The following is an 18,133-nucleotide window of genomic DNA, read 5'->3' on the forward strand; positions in this document are numbered from 1 at the left end:
GACTTACATTAGAGAAACAAAAGCAATGCATGCTAATCTAGTAATACAGCTGGTGCTAAAAAGACAATAAAACTGTAAAACCTGAAATAAAATCAAACTTTGAACATATTTCACTAAACATTTTAATAAAAAAGGTGTAATCAATCGATCGAATTAAACTGTGTCTTGTGAACATCATTCCTTCTACACTACTATTCAAAAGTTTGGGGTCAGTAAGATTTTTTAAGAAAGTATACTCATAAAATTGATCAAAAGTGACAGTAAAGATATATAATATTACAAAAGATTTCTATTTTAGATAAATGCCGTTCTTTTGAACTTTCTATTCATCTGTGAATCCTGAAGAATAAAATGTATTGTGCAGCACAAATGTTTTCAACATTGATAATAATCAGAAATGTTTCTTGAGCAGTAAATCATCATATTAGAATGATTTCTGAAGATCATGTGACACTGAAGACTGGAGTAATGATGCTAAAAATACAGCTGCACATCACAGAAATACATTACAGTTTAACAGAGATTCACTTAGAAAACAGATATTTTAAATTGTAATAATATTTCAAAATTTTTCCTGTATTTGTGATCAAATAAATGCAGCCTTGGTGAGCAGAAGAGACTTCTTTCAAAAAAAAGTAAAAACAAAATTCCCCCCCCACCCCAAACCTTGCATATGCTGTAACCGCATCAGGATCCATTATAAATGAACGTTTCTGTATGTTTTACCCAATTTAAAATTTCACACTGTTATAAGCACCATGACAAGCCTGCCGCTACAAACCCACACCACACACGAGACCTATTTCACACAGTTCTCATGTTTTCTAGTTTTTTGTGTGGTTGCATCTGTCTGGGTGTTTTAAACAAGACTGTGGCTGTTTCTGCTACTCTTGGATCTTCTCTTGCTTTGTTCTTTTTCCAGCAAATGGAAAGTGGGAGAAGAAAAAGAAGAAAAAATTCATCATTCTGTCCCAGAAGAGTGAGAGAGAGAGAGAGAGAGAGAGAGAGAGAGAGAGAGAGAGAGAGAGAGAGAGAGAGAGAGAGAGAGACATAAAACAAGACACAGGCGTGTTACTCAAGGACAGCCTCCATAACCTCACATATACACACACATACAAAACACTGAACGCCTCTCAAACCAAAATTATCGGTTATCGGTATAGGACGAAATTGTCAGTTAATCCCTGATAAAATCTATATTAACTTGTTATTAAATTTTTAATTTTTTCATTATATCAAAAACAAACAAAAGAATTACTAAAACTTAGCCTCATCTAAAATAAAACATGATTTTTTTTAAAGAAAAAATCATTTTAAAAGAAAATAATCAAATAAAAGTGTATCTGCTGCTGAAGAATTTATCTGAAATAATTGTAGTTACAGCCATCACTATATTCACAATATAACACGGCTTGTTACAGGGGTTAGTATATTATCTATATTTAACAGCATTTTTAAAGTTGCTTTTTTATTATAAAATGTAAACTGCAAAATAATGAAAAAATTATGTAAACAGCAAAAACAGTTCACTGTAAACATGGGCATCCAAGTGTACACATCAGTGAATTGACAGCACACTAAGTCTTCTCTCTGTTGTTGGATGGAAGCGATGTGCAGGATAAGTGAGATACTAATGCTTTTCTTTAAGAGTCTTTCCATGTTTAGAGCCCGAATCAACTGGCAAATGATGCAAGACGTGCAGAAGATAAAAGACACCCGTTTCTTTAATCTCACACAGCCTTTTTCTGATAATCAGCGGATGAAATGACACACGCAGCTCAGTTTCTGTTTTTGTCTGCGTGTATGTGTCCATAATAAATTCTCCTGCACCACAACAAAACAAACGTAGCTCTATTTCATTAGAGTCGAGACCTGACACTCTGAAGGGACTGAAATGAGATAAAAAGCACAGTGCAAATTTTCTACTGCATCGTGCTTTGTTTTTGCATCCGATATCAAACTAGCAGCATGGCCAGTGTAATTCACAATCAAATGACTGTAAGTCGATTCCTTTAATAATTCAGTAGAAACCAAACTCACAAATCAATCACTAACTCATAAGTTACATTTTGCAAAAGCATCATAAGCATAATCAGATCATAGTAACCACTGACAATCTATTATACAAGTCATATCTATTTATCACTTTTACAATACAGTTTGTTTCAAAGCAGCTTTAATAAACAAGAAAATTAGAGAGTATTAATCTTGCGAAGTTATTAAATTATGAAAAGCAATTTCAGTTAAAAATAGTGTTTCAACGGATCACAAATCTCACGGTTCAGATCATATTACGGTTTTGAGCCACGGATCGGATTGTTTTTTTCAGATCAATAAGAAAATTAAAAAATGTAACTTTGCTTACATTACTTAAAGCTAAGTACTTCTTCGATACCACAGCAAAACCTACTAACCTATGAACATTCAATCATGATTAAAGAGAAAACAGAGAAACAGAGAAAACTTTGCATGAGTAACGAAGTTCCATTTCGCCTTTTCTTTCGCTGGAACTTTCACACTATTATGGTTACATTTTGCAATTAATCCGCGGATCACATGCGTTAAACAAGACAAAGTTAAAAAATTTAGTAGCTCATTAAAAAAACCTAAGGGGCACAATAGAAATTTATCAAATTCCTCAAACTCCTAATTTGTTGCTTATTAATAGTTAGTGAGTTATTTGTTGAGTTTAGGTATTGGGCAGGATTAGGGATGTAGAATATGATCATGCAGCATTTGTGCTTGATAAGCCAATATGTTAATAATAGTCATGGTAATAAGCCACTAGTTAATAGTGAAAATTGGTCCCTACACTAAAGTGTTACCAAATATATACAAATAAATAAACAGTTATACTTGTTTTGTTCACAGTCAGAAATGACCTCCATAGAAAATGAATTGGATATATATATTAACTAAGAAAAAAGTAGAAAATATGTTTATTTTCTCTTTTTTTTTTTTACATTTATATAGAAATAAATGGTAAATAATTCCAATATGAATATTGCTTAGAACTGTGAAGTCACCTCAAAATAACCAGTTATTAAAAAAAGAAACATTACTGAAATTAAACATAATACATATGTTTAATAGTAATAAAAACTTTACATGATTATGGTCTCCGGTTTGTTTTGACCAAGAGTGTGACTCCCTAACGAAGGTTAAATCATAGTTCTTTGAAGTTAAAAATCACATTAGTCTGCAAATAATTTAATCAAACTCATTTAATCATGTTCATGATTCCTTACCTCAAATTTAAAACCTCTTTAAAATGATAATGAAGATGTTAAATGTTTAAAGGCTTTTTAAATACCTGCAGTAATTTGGTTCATTTGCACACAGGCACATAAAAATATTTTACATCTATTTTTAGTCTCAAGTGCGAGTGAATGCTCACACTGTCTTACTGATACTCAGGCGTGTGATGTGGCTGAGTCGTTTGTGATGAATCTGTGTGTACAGAAGAAGATATTATAAGGCCACCACATGTGAAAGCGTGCCTACGCTCACTCGTCTGCATTATTGATGATAATCAGAGAAACCGCTGGAGTCTGGAGCTCAGGGAAGCCGTGAAAGCGTCTGAATCAAAGCGCTGCGGGAGAGAGGCGAGTGTCAGAATACATCAATCTCGGTTACTGTATCGGGCCCAGAGACGATCACATGCGCCGTGAGCTCAAGCACATGTATGTTTTGTGTGCGTGGGTATATGTTCATCACAGCCACCGGCAGCCACTTTTCAGGGAAGCAGACGGTGAAAACGCTCCCCTCATTTTCACTGCTTGCGTCAGTTCACGAAACACATTTACAGAGTTCACTGAGTTCTGGAATAAACTACAAGCCTTTGTTTCTGTCTACCTTTCGAGTAATAAATCCACACCATAGATTGCACTAAAGTTGCATGATTAATCAAAATGAAACCAAAAACTCAATATGGCTCACTGCAATTCTCAAATCATAAACTCTGCAATATAAGTTTATAGATTCTACAGTGAATATTACAATAGTAATATTTTCTGAGACTGAGACTGACTACAAACAAACAGAGCAAAAGTGGATTTTTTTTCTCTTTAAATTGCAATTTAAACCACAAGAAAAGTTATTTTTTAACACTTGATAGTGCACTATACAGTATACATGTTATATCCAAACATGCTTCTAATCTATATATTATTTTTATATATTATTGGTTTCCAGACTCTTTACAAACAGTTCACATGAGGAATAGTTCACCCAAAGTCCGCTATCAAAATATGCCTTTCTTTCTTGAAATGAAACACCAAAAGAAATGTGGGATAATTAACTATTCCTTGAATGAAATGTTGAATAATTACACCATTTAACTGTAAACGTACCATTCCAGCAGCACATTCACCGCAGTCTGATTTAGAAACATCAAACACGATTGATCCTCTTACCTGCTGATGAAGAGGAGGGCAAATAAAGAGCTGGAGAAGGTCATGGTGAGACGATGAGAAGTTCAGTCCGCTGGAGTCTGTCTGGAGGAGAACAGAAGCAGGTCAAGATACGCTTCGGCAGCAGAACGACTGTAAAAGAGTCTTTTGAACTACTGGAGCCTTGGCTCTTTGACAGTCAGTGTGTTTATAGCTGCTGGAGGGCTCTTATCATACATTTTATACATACATCCACTTATATTGTCAAGATTTATTGTGGCTAAAATGTAATTTTTGTGCCCATTTTCCACCCTCTCTGAGTATTAGAATTAAATAGGGATGGTCATTTTTAGTCGTTTTGTCAGACAACCACATACAACACTTAATTTCAACATTTACTCTCCTAATCCAGCCATATGCAAAGCATGCTGGGAACTAACAATATTCTGCCAAGTTTCAGTTAATGTGAAAAGAAAAAGATTCAGGTCATCCCAACACGACTGGGTTAAATAAACTTCTATTTTACATATTTAAGTAGATTCAATAATATAACATTAGGTAGAGACAGACTGATCAGCAATTGTTATTTTTGCTTATTTTAATTAAATGCATTGTGGAAGCAGCAAAAAAATATTATTTGAGTGTTATTTCAGTGACTTCATTATGCAAAAAAAACAAAAAAACAAACAGATTACGATTGAGATTACTACTAAGACTGTGATTAACACAATTACACACTCTAAAAAAGTTGATTTCTTTAAACATTAAATATAATTCAACTAGAAACCAAACAGAAATGTTAATAAATAAATACAAACTTTTTAACAGTAGATTTTATTGAAAGATAAATATAATTCAGTTGAAAACAAATGTAAAATGAATTATAAATAAATAAATAAATAAATAAATTATTGTGATAAATAAATGCACAAACAAACAAATAAATAAATAAATACATTTTTCTCAGTGGGCTTCCAGAATTCAACTGAATAAAAAGTAAAAATGTAAAATAATAATAATAATAATAATAAATGAAAATTCAACTGAAAAACATATAAGTGTGATTTTAGAATTTAATTGAATAATAAGTAATAATTTAATATAAATTTAAATAAATGATGTAAAAAATAATTAAATGTAATTTAATTAAATTAGATATAAATAAGATCAACTATTATGTGGAAGAACTTAACACGTAGGGAAGGGTGAAAGTGCACCACTGTAAAGGAGAAAAATGTGCTGGATTCATAACAAAACAAAACTACAGCATCACTGTGAAACAGAATTCGGCACAATGGTTTTATCTCAATTACTGTCTCTTGTATTCATAATCACTGGAAGCCAAAATCGCAACACAATGACAGTAACAGTGTATAAGCTGCAATAATTCATCAGATCATCAACTTCGATTCAAGTTCAGACGCATGACTGAGCGGCTTTAAGCTGATTTCCAACATATGGAGCAATTGGCTGAAAACCAGTGAAACCGTTTCAGAAACTTCTCGTGTGCCGTTTCCAAACTTCCTCTCCCAGCGGGCATCACAGATGGCATCAGTCGCCTGTGGCCCGTCTTCTTCAGAAACACTCAGTGTTTGAGCGAACTACTCGCTCTTAAGAGACACAGACGTTTATTTATGCTCCAGGCCAGTGAAATCTGCTCACCTTATAAACAGCAGCCTAATAATCCAGCTGCTGATACAAACACAAGTTATACTCAATCAAGCCCAAGTCTAGCTCTGCGAAACCACTGCCTTGCGCTAGATTCGTTTTCTCTTTTTTCGAATGCACCTCGCTGGGAGGATGAAAGCACAAGAAACGTCTTGAGAGATATCAAACATCCAGATGGTTCATCCAGAAGGGTTCGGCTCTTGCTGTTTGTCAGCTTGGGAAGCAAATCGCTGCTTACGACACACTGAGTGAGCAGCAGCACTCTGCAAAATAAAGATATGCTATGATATGACTACAGAATACAGAACATATCTGGGTGGGGATCCTTCCATATCTCACAGGGCTGAGCGATCTGTCAATATACATAATTAATTAATAATACACGTTCAATGTCAAATCTTTATTTCTTTCATGTTTAAAGGCAGATTTTTGCTGTTAATGTTAGCGATTGGTGGATTGACAAAACTTCTGAAAGTGAAAAAAATTATCCTGTTTTCTGTGTCAGTTTCATCAAACTAGTTTTAATCACTAAGACATTGCTGGTTTGTAATGGAACTATTTTACTATTTTAAAATAGAACTATTTTATCAAGGATAACTTTATCACGATAATTATCGTTTTTTATGTGGATCCTGTTGTTTATGTTGATTAATTAATTTTCATTTTTGAAACAAATTTCGATTTGTTATATGCATACGATCAATATATGAGTGGCTTTTTCATGGCTTCATTGTGATTAATAACTCATTTTAATATCGGGCATGTTGCACTATTTTTAGCACACTGTCAATACGTTTAAGTAAATCAATGAAGTTAAAGAAATATTAAACAGTAAAACTGAAATTTATGAATCATTGAATTATTGTTGCATTGTGCTTTGAAATCGACAGCACATAGCCTAGATTTATGCGTTTAGTTGAAATGGAAATCATACAGTATTAAAGTTAGTCTTGAATGGTAAATATACATTAACAGCTATCAGAGATGTTCACAAATGAGCGATCTGAACTTATTTACAGACAGCAGTTTTTACTTTGCTCATGCATCCTGTACAGTATATGTCCAATCCATGTCATTAACCTCATAAACATCCAAAAGGATTAAAACAGGGTTCATGAATATTAACTGTTAAAATCTTAACACTCAGAATTAAGTAACCCAGAGTTAAGTATGAACAATTTAACAATCTTTGCCATTTTAACAATTTTAAATGCGAAAAGACCAAGTAATTATAGTATCTCCTCTTAGTTACAAACATAATGACTGCACAAAATGAATCATAATCCATAACTTCAAAGAACTGTAATCCACACCCTCAAACACTCTCTCATATCAATATGTTTGTTCCAGATGAAATAAAAAAATAAATAAAAAACACGCAGGAATCGTTGAAGCTTAACCTGATGAAGTGCATCATTATGATATATATGCTAAACAAAATTACGAAGCTGAAATAGATAATACTGTACATAAATTGGCATATTTTGCATATCTTTTCTAATTATTTTATGAATGTTAATCAGAAGCTTTTAAAATACAGGAAATGGGTAAGTGAGTGTGAATCCAAAAATAAATAATTAATGGCCTGATACTGACAGTCATTCCCAAGTAATGGAGTTTGGTTTCAGGCACAAAAAAGAGGAATGTCAAATTAAAATGTAATCCTCAGATGAAGCTGCTGCCATTTCCTGTTAAAATGGGCCATTCATTGGAACACTTCCTGTGTGGAGCATCTGCTTGTACATCTTGGCGTGTTATCAGTCACACACATGCTCTTTTCCAAATTCTCACTTTGTCTGCTAAGATACTTTATTTTAGCATAATTCAAAAGTAGCATCACATATCTTTTAGTGGAAAATACAATTGTGACAAGTTCTGAAAACCATTTATTCGTAAGATACTGCATAAATTGCATTAAAAATATTTACATTTACATTTATCAGACGCTTTTATCCAAAGCAACTAACAGTGCATTCAGGCTTTTTTCAGTTACATTTCAATGTAATAAAAATGATTTAAAGATTCACCCACACAAGAGTCCATAATCCACAGAATCCATAATAACCCTTCCTCCAGTGAAAAAGTGTTCTGGTGTGAATCAGGAGAGAAATCTGCACAGATCAAGCAGCGTTTAAACAGCTCTAAACAAATATGTGTCTGGATTTTGATGTGAGAGACAACAGCAGATGCACTTTTTCACTGGAGGAAGTGTTATTATGGATTCTGATTTTAGCTAAAACATCTAAATGTTGGATGTGTTTCATCTTTTGTCTTCTCCAGATGTTAACTGATGGACTGGAGTGCTGTGGATTACTTGTGGATTATTGTGATGTTTTTATCAGCTGTTTGGACTCTCATTCTGACGGCACCCATTCACTGCAGAGCATCTATTGCTGAGACACTGATGCAATGCTACATTTCTACAAATCTGATGAAGAAACAAACTCACTCTAATCTTGGGACACCTGAGGGGGAGCGTATTATCAGCACATTTTCATTTTCAGTTATCTATTATATGTGTGTAATGCATATTGTTAGTTTTGCTCTATGTGAACGTCAGACACTACTGTGCCGGTTGTGAATGGATTCTGCGTGCTACACATAACGAGCACTATTTGTGTGGCATGTGGAGTTGCTGCCTACGCACAGCGTTTCAAATCAGTCACAACTGTAATTTCTTATGCAGACATAGAGCAAAACGTGTTTGGGAGCAGAGCTAGAGACACACAGAGGCAGATCTGGTGCACAGACGCAGCAGATACCGGCGGTGAAAGTCACCATATGTCTCTGCGGTCATCTAGCCAGAGGCTCCACATATAGATAGTGCAGAAATCCTGCCATATCTGTGTCCTCGGACACAATCACACACAGTAATCAGATCCGGGCTGATGTGCATCTGTCTGGCTCAACAGGAGTTTGCAGCGGATTGTGGCCAGAGCCTGAGGAAATTGGGTTGGTGCAAGTGTGACTTTTGAGCTTGAGTCAACATGAAAAGGGCGAAAAAGTGTGGCGTCATGTGACACGGCTTGATATAATGTCCTGCCTTCTTCTTTTCATCACTTTCTTGCCTTAAAGAGCAAGTGAATATGACTCACGCCATTACACTTCTACACTTAAACACACACAGTCCAGAAAACCATGCACATTTCTCCATGAGCTTTGACCCACACCTGTTTAGCTCATAAATTAATAAATGATCCTCTGGTTTACAGATTGCAATTAAACATAGAATTAAAGATTTACATTTATGCACTTGGGCAGACATTTTTTATCCAAAGTGATTTACGTTGCATTTAAGATGTTCAAAACAAACACTATGTACTTTCTACACTTAGAAATGTACAGCACATTTACAATTAAATATTGACTGCCAAGACTGTGCGAGCGACTGTGAGTGACGGTGACGGGGCTGGATCTTTGGCAATAAATAATACACTAACATACAAATTACGCTTATAGTGTGGTTTATAATTTGATATGTACTTTAAAAGTGAATTAATACAGAGTTATTTTGTATTTATTTTTTATTTAGTTTCCCCCTGCATGTTTAACACAGTAAGAGATGTGAAAACAATAGAAGAATAAAATAAACCTGTGAAATTAGTAGGGCTGGGTTTTGACACAAATTTCATGATTCGATTCGATTCTCATTCACAAGCTTGCGATTCGATTCAATATCGATTATATTGGATATATATATCAGGTACAGTACATGCCAAATTTTCTCAAGGAAAAAAAAAAATCAACTAAAATATACATGAGAGTCAGTTGGTACTACATTACTATAATATTGAAGGTTAAAAATTACCGATTTGTTAAAATGACACTTAATGAAGTTTTTAAATAATAAAGTTACAATTACATAATAATATTTCTACTTCAAATCGTTTTATAAAAAAAAATATAAACAATGGTGGCTGTCATAAAACTTGATGAATTTATTTAAACATAAATTAAACATTGAAGAACAGTAAAATTTATGATGAATATGTTATATGGTGCATATATTTAGCGAAATGCCCCTCTCTACAGTTTATTTTTTTCTATCTGACTAAAGAGTTTATGGTCACCGAATATGTTTGTTTCTGAGGTAAATGTGACGTTACGTGACATGTTTACAAGCCGTTATATTGATGTCTTTGCGCAGCTGAAACACTGATTGAGTGATTACATGAAACAGGAGATGGATTGTAAAGTTGTACTCTTTCTTTTAACTTACCTTCGGATGTTTAGTCATGTTTATTTTGTGCTGAAACTGGTATTAATGTGGAGGAGATGATCGGTTCACGTGCGCTATGTGTTACAGCGATCTGTCACTCCACATTAAACAGTGCCAAAACAACATTTATTGTTTGAGTACTGCAATACAATGGACAGAAATTTTAAATCTGAGACTATTTCATATTAAAAGTCCCAAAACCCAACACTTACTGTGATATATTGGATGAGAAGCACCCTTCAGTGTTCCGTCCATTAACTGAAAACAGGCTAGACTAATCGATTCTTGGGATTTAAGAATCGATATCGTTCCGTAAAAATTAGAATCGATTTATATCGAGATATCAATATTTTTTAACCAGCCCTAGAAATTAGAGGGTGAGACAGTGAGGAATTGGGAAAAGAAACCATGAATATTTTTAAATTCGTGGAAATTTGTGACCAACCGGCAAAACAAAACACAAGCCGCGTATGACTTTAAATGTATCGAACAGCATGAATGCAAACATATGGTTGTGATGTAACATTTGCCTGCTGACCCATTAGTCCTATTTCTCTTATAAACAAAGCTTTGTACCTCACTTGTGTCATAAAATTTAAAATTTAAAATGTTTCATGTGAGGAACTATGTGTTAATCCATTCATTTTACAATCCTGCTACTAGCCTTTTATTTAGACTAAAACCCCCTTAATTTGGGTGAGGACACTGATGTTTTGGCATTTGCACATCCTGTGATGCCGCTGACTATATGCCACTGCAATAGATGCATTTTGCAGGATTAAGGTTAACGATTAATCGATTAATGGATTGTTAATTTAAACGATGATCAATCATGGAAATAATCGAAAATTGACATCCTTAATTTTAACTGACACTTAAACCTCATTCATGTAGTCAGTCATGAGTCTAGTCTAACACATCACTTTGGCTGCTGGTTTCTGCACATCAAAAGAAAATTAATATATTCATTAGGTCAACCCTCACCAGGGCAGTTACTCACTGGCCTTTTCTAAAAATGACCCCAATCTGAGTAATTTAAGTTTCTTTCCACTAGAGATCAGCTCTAATTATGACTCTAGGGTCACAAACACACTGCAAACTAGAGCTGAACGATTTTGGAAAATAATCTAATTGCGGTTTTATTTTATTTTTTACCAATATTGCGATTTTTTTTTTTTTTTTTTTTTAAAGCTCTTTATGTTCTATTATTCAACAAAGACAAGCTAAAAATCATTGTACAGTATGACCAACACAATGTTAGATAGATTAAACAGAAATGTTCTTTCTGTAGGCCAGGCCTGTGTTACGATGAAATGAGGTGATGTATGAATTGATATGAATGACATTTTTATTAAACAACTACAATCACAGTAGTATATTGACTGATTTGTTGAACTTTTAACCTTGTAAACATGCAATAATTATGACAACATAAAGCACTGACAAATAAGCCTGGAGTAAACATTAATATACAAATCACACAAACTAAAGTAGATTGCATAAATATAAAAAAAAAAATCTGTTGCTTTACCACACTACTTTAGGTAATTCAAAGTCATAACAAACATAATGACTGTAATAAACATGTTAAAATGTGGACTGCACTTTTTAAACACTGTCTGTTAACTTTAGACCAGTGGTTCTCAAACTTTTCTGTTTGCGCCAAATAATTTCACTAAACATTTTGAAAAATTCTGTTAACTTTAGATCATTTGTTTTAAAAATTTTATGTGAAAAACAGCTGCATCACTTGAAACATTGAAAAATAGGGTTAGGGCACAGAGAATAGCTGTTATTGTTATTATTATTATTCTCTCTGTTATTTATTTATTTATTGTGGGTTTCATGTTGTCCGCTAAGGTATAGGACACACACAGGCTTTCCTCCTCACCAAGGACATTAAACACCATGTCTACACCAGACGCGAGTGGCAAAATAAAGTAAAACCAATCAGTGACGCTGTCTACACTGGATGTGGCGCGACAAAACCTGACATTAAACTGATGCTTTGTTCTATTTATGACATACTGACACAAAGTTAAATGATTTGCAACAGTCGCTTTGTCGCGTCCAGTGTACAGTAGAGCTGTTGCAGTGCGACTCGACAACAGCAGCGTCCGGTATAGACACAGTGAGTGAAGCCGAGAGCAAGATATGCCTCGTCATATTTCCTGCATTTAGCTTTTGAATCTGCCTGGGTCCGTGCGACATCATCTATGGCTGTTCTCTTCCCTTTCACAAACCAATCCATCTCCCATTCTAAGTTACATCCTTTGGCTGTTCACTGTTTTATTTATTTTCATCTTCTGCTGATGGCCCGGGTGCCCCCTGCAATACTCGTGAGCCCCACACTTTGAGAACCGATGCTTTAGAAAGACTTTAAATAAATAAATAAGAATATATATTTCCTTATTATATATATTATTTTAAGGTTGAAGTCTTCAGTAATGAAATGCAGCGTAACACTGTTACTGCTTGAGTAATTTCAATGTGCCGTTTTGAAGAACGTTCATATTGCATGCGCTTTCAAACATTTCCATGTGTAACGTGCCAGGGTCCTCGCAGTACTTTGATGTCATACACTGATCGAGCTTCAAGTCCAGTCGAACACACCTATTTACTCTCGCGTCACGTGACCGAGTGTAATAGCAGCCACTGCAATTGAAAAATCTCGTTTTTTTCATAGCGCGATATTATCGCAATGCAATTAATAGTTCAGCCCTACTGCAAACCAGGAATGACAGCCACATTTATCTACTGGAATGATTCCCCAAATATTCATGAATACACAAAAACACACAAGATACACAAGACACTCCTGCAACCCTGAACATGCAGTGATTGATACAGTGATACAGTGAAAGCCCCCTTATTGTTCCAGTTGTAATAAATTATAAATTGACAAAAGTTTAATGAATGTAATTCATTAAATATGTTTCAATGATTAAAAATTAATTAAACCATTAAAAATCAAATGCAGAAAAATAAAACAAAAAATACCAAATTTGGGAAAAAATAAATCAGATTTCAAAGGCCACTCTTGTAGGTTTTCATAAATTATAAAATGTAATAGTGTAATGAATTTAATTGATTAGAAAAATGTAAATGGAAAACAGAATGGGGGGGGGGGCATTTTATAGAGAAGAAAACTGGAACTCTTACATCTAGACATCATTACCTTCTTAGGATTTATAACAAAGTCTGTATTATTCCTCAGTTGTCATCTTCACAGAATTACAGTAACTCTGACCTGATGGACGGGAACATCTCAATCTAGAAACTTAGCCTCTTCCAACAGTGCAAAATCCCAGAGGATCTTTCATTCAAGTGAGGGCTTATACACAGGGGAGGACGTATGAAGAGAAATAATGGATCAGCTGTCACACGTTCTGCTAGATTTGTCACTCAAGTTTGCAAAGAACCAAAAGGTCAAGACAGAGGAGCTAGAAAACTGAAATCAAGATGAGTCCCACACAGCTAAAAATGGAGAAAGAGCCGGAGAGATTCATCCTCTGCTCGGTGAGATATGGAGAGATGGTCGCATAGAGCTACATGACAAACCTCCCACCGAGCAGTCCGGCGAAAACGTGATTGATGGCCAATCAAGCCTGTAAGACTGATGGAGTTAGTGCTTTACAGAGCCCATCAGTGATGATACCCCGTGTCCCTGGGGTGGCTTCATTGTTATCTTGATTCTGACCTTCAGTAGGACAGAAGACGGCCGTCATTCAACACAACTGTTACTCAGGGTTTAGTTATGTCTTTACTAGATTGCTTGTTAAGCCATATAACACTCCAGCAGATAAAAATGCTGTAATTAAATTTCCAAGCCAAGCATCACTCTCTTCAATATTAATATTTAAGGGTCACAGTATAATAAACTGCTTCAGACATGAATGATTCCTGAAATCATGAGTTTTGTTGAGTAACAGGTGTGTTGGTGCTTTACTAAGAGATGAGATGCATTATTTTCCATTGCTGGGCAATAAAACAAGGCAATTAACAACTGACAGGTGAAATCATTAATCCCAACACTTACATGGCTTTCAAGTGGAGTCAGAAATGTTGCACGTTTTACAAATACTGAACTATGGCTGGGCGATAAAACGATAATTATCACAATATAATTTTCCTCAATAAAATGATATTAAGAGATATATGTTCGATGTAATGTTTATGTGCCAAAAGAACGATAAAGATAATTATCGCGATATAATTTTCTTCGATAAAATGATATTAAGAGTCTAACCTCAAAGTTCAAATGATATATGTTCGGTATAATGTATATGCGCCAAAAGCATATACATGCTGATGAGTCTCGGTCACGCGAGCAGTAATCAGTGCTGTGAGATCCAGTGTGAAGCGCTTGAATTCAGCAAAGAACACAATTGAAACGAGTTTAAAGGCGGATGAAACTGCGCTGACAAAAATTGTGTGCACCAATACAGTCAGAAGGTATTAATGTATTATGTATTAAATGTATTAATGGAGTAATGGAATATAATAACAGTATTTTTGTAGTGTTTATGCATTAATTCTAAATATTTATACTACTGTTTTTCACACACATACTGTACCTAGAAACCATATAGTTACATGTTTGCCATGGTATTGAGGTGCTATATGTGAGATTTTAACTTTAGTTATCATGATCTAAATGAATGCTACTGTGGAAGACCAATGATTAATATTAATACAATTCAAACAGTCAGAACTATTTAATTAAATTTAATTACATATAAAAATTATTATTATATTTGTAATTGCTGCCTGCATTACAAACTGTGCTGAAGAGATGCATCATCAAAGTCGGGCAACAAAAGCCTGTTTCTTGAGTTGAAACAATATAACTCATTACAACATGAAGAAAAATAAGAAATACGTTTTTCTATTAAGATACTTATTTTAAGGAAAAATTACTGGAAATGTGTAAAGAATTAATAAACGTTAAGTGTTTGTTATGTACTGACCATAAAGAGTCAATTAAAACCACAATTAACCGTCGGGTTTCTACAATTTTTACTTGGGAGCAAAAATCTGCCTTTAAGCTCAAAACTTTGACAGCTCAAAACAAATATATGGGTGAGAGACAACAGGAGATGCACTTTTTCACTAGAGGAAGTGTTATTATGGATTATGAACTCTATGTATTTTAGTTAAAAACGTCTTAATGCTGGATGTGTTTCAGTTTTTGTCTTCTCCAGATGTTAACTGCTGGACTGGAGTGCTGTGGATTACTTGTGGATTATTGTGATGTTTTTATCAGCTGTTTGGACTCTCATTCTGACGGCATCCATTCACTGCAGAGCATCCATTGCTGAGACACTGATGCAGTGCTACATTTCTACAAACCTGATGAAGAAACAAACTCTTGGATGGCCTGAGGATGAGTAGTCTACATTTTCAGCCAAATTTTCATTTTTGGCTGAACTATTCCTTTAATAGTTGCACTGAAGTGTGAGCAAAACACCACTAAATATATATACACATACACCACTGTCCTGATTCAGTCTCTCTCTATATATTAAACATCTCTTGGTTATATGGTGTTTTTCACTCTACATTTTCCAGTAGTAGTAAATCCAGGTCCAATATGAGAATTCAGCAATTTTCTGATCAACCTCGCCATCCTCACACAGTCAATCTCTCCCAGTTCTGGAATTTTGATGATAAGTTGAGGCGATGTTCCCCATAACTCAAAAAACAAAACAAAAAAAAAACATCATTTATGTTAATCCTGTTCACTCCCACTCCTACATTTGCTCTGCGTGTCATGCTTGACTCAAGAGCCACTGAGGGACCGACTTCATGTGATCACATAATTTATATTGCGATGTTATATTTCAATTGCCATTTTATATGGTGAATTATAATGTGTTTTTACTTAAATTGATGGTTTTGTGGTGATAATTAATATTTTGTCAGAACGCATTAACATGCAAGATTAACACTTCACACAGTGCAATTACAATAACATGAAATGCACTAAAAGATGATAATACAAGAAAACCAATCACATTATACAAATCTAATGAAACACTCAACTGCATAATGTGCCATTAAAGTGAATTTGCCCATGACTATAACAAGCAAGAATAAACGCAAACCGCTCTAAACGCCCAAATTAATCCTTCTGCTTCTTAATATTTATATAACATAAGACATGTGAAATATAGGCATATTTACATTATATAACAATATACAACAACATAATTTATATAAATGATGAATATAATATAATATAATATAATAATATTGAATATTCATCACATTTATTCAATCTGAAATGGAAAACCAAATAAAACTGCGATTTACATACATTAAACTGCTTAAAATGTTGTGTGAATTAAATATTAGGCTACACATTTTTGTTTACGTTGGATAAGACTAAAAAACATCAAAACATATCAGGATTTGACAATAATAAAGCTTCATTCGAATCATTTTTTTAATTTAATTTAACTTGGGAATAAGTAACTTGCTGATTCTATTTAAAAACGTATTATTTAATAACATTAAAAGTAACAGCGTAACACGCACCCGTCCGGTTCACCGGAAACGTCAGAAATCCAGTCAGAATCTCAAGCGCTTCTCTTACCTGTGGCGCCGCGTATAAACGGACATCTCTCAGAAATATCAGGATGAGCTGACCAACCGAGTCCGCGGAGACATTGATCTTCTCTTAACATCCAATAAAAGTAGATAAAAGCAGTATTTCACTCCGGTTTCTGGACGCGCGTTTGAAGCCAGCGTCCCTGCAGCAGCGCGAGAGCAACTGAATCCGCCGCGCGCGCTCTGAGCGGGAGAGGTTTGCGCGCCAATCACGCGCCTCCCGCTTTTTTCCCCGCGTCGCTTCACGAGAGATTCGTTCAGTCGAATGTGAATGTTTGTGATTCACAGCAGCTCAGCAGTGTTCACTATCAAGGGTGACTACTACTAGTACACAAGAGCGGGTGCTGTCTGTGATGATCAGGTAACCAAGCTTTCAGTTAACGCCTGTAACCATAGTGACAGATATAACCATAGTAAATATCTGTGTTGTTATTGAAAGGAATGCAATTTTATTTCAATCTATTGGGATTTGGATCAACTCCTGCTGCTTTCATCATGTGAATGAGTTCAAAAACTCAGTATAAATGTATAAATGTTGACAGAGGTGAGTGAAACTAATTGTCAGTTAAAGTATTCCCGCCTAACAAGGAACGTTCTGGCAAGGTTTTCTCAAAATTACTAACATTTTCCCAGAAATGTTAATAGAATGTTTGATCAATATTATCTGATGTTTATTAATATTCTCACAACAATAGCACAAACAACACTATTTATACATTGTTTATGGAATGTTTTATTCCTGAAAGTTTTTAGTGGGATGTTCCACTAACGTTTGTCTATATATTTATATTATTTTATGTTATAGAATGTTCAGAGAAGTAACATTCCTTAACGTTTACATAACAAAAACTGTTTTTATGAAAAAAATTTTTTTATGAACATTTTGTATTTTGATATGATTTTAATAAATTTTTTGGTAATTTGGTGGGAATTTTTGCAAAGATTGTTTTTTGTTTATTTTGGTTAAGCCAAACTCACTCTCAAATTTTTTTTTTTTATAAGTTGTTGTGGTAGTTTTTTTTGTTGTATATGTTTGTCTTTTGTAACCAAACTGTGTGAATATGTATTTCTTTAGCTTAACATTAGATCATAAAACTTGCAACACAAAGGTCATGGGTTCTATTCCCAGGGATTGCGTGAACTGATAAAATGTTTACTTTGAATTCAGCGTAAGTCACTTTTGATTAAAAATTCTACCAAATGCACTGAAAATTGTATCTGCTGCTGTGTAAACATGATGATG

At 34.4% G+C, this 18,133-nt stretch overlaps 1 protein-coding gene across 2 annotated transcripts in view; it reads right to left on the minus strand.

Annotated features, from left to right (window-relative positions):
- LOC109066953 (gamma-aminobutyric acid receptor subunit pi-like) overlaps positions 1 to 17,263 on the minus strand; it is a 44,759-nt gene extending 27,496 nt beyond the window's left edge. Inside the window, exons 1-2 of one of the 2 annotated variants that reach the window (XM_042737610.1) lie at positions 16,877 to 17,263; positions 4,416 to 4,492 (exon numbers count right to left, since the gene is read on the minus strand). In XM_042737610.1, the coding sequence (XP_042593544.1) occupies positions 4,416 to 4,459 (44 nt within the window). In that variant the 5' untranslated portion in view covers positions 4,460 to 4,492; positions 16,877 to 17,263. Of the gene's footprint in view, positions 1 to 4,415; positions 4,497 to 16,876 lie in introns of both variants that reach the window. The other variant, XM_042737609.1, reaches the window with a different exon arrangement.
- Between the last annotated feature and the right edge of the window lie 870 nt (positions 17,264 to 18,133).

This window comes from Cyprinus carpio, chromosome B13 (assembly GCF_018340385.1).
Source record: "Cyprinus carpio isolate SPL01 chromosome B13, ASM1834038v1, whole genome shotgun sequence".
Classification (NCBI taxonomy): domain Eukaryota; kingdom Metazoa; phylum Chordata; class Actinopteri; order Cypriniformes; family Cyprinidae; genus Cyprinus; species Cyprinus carpio.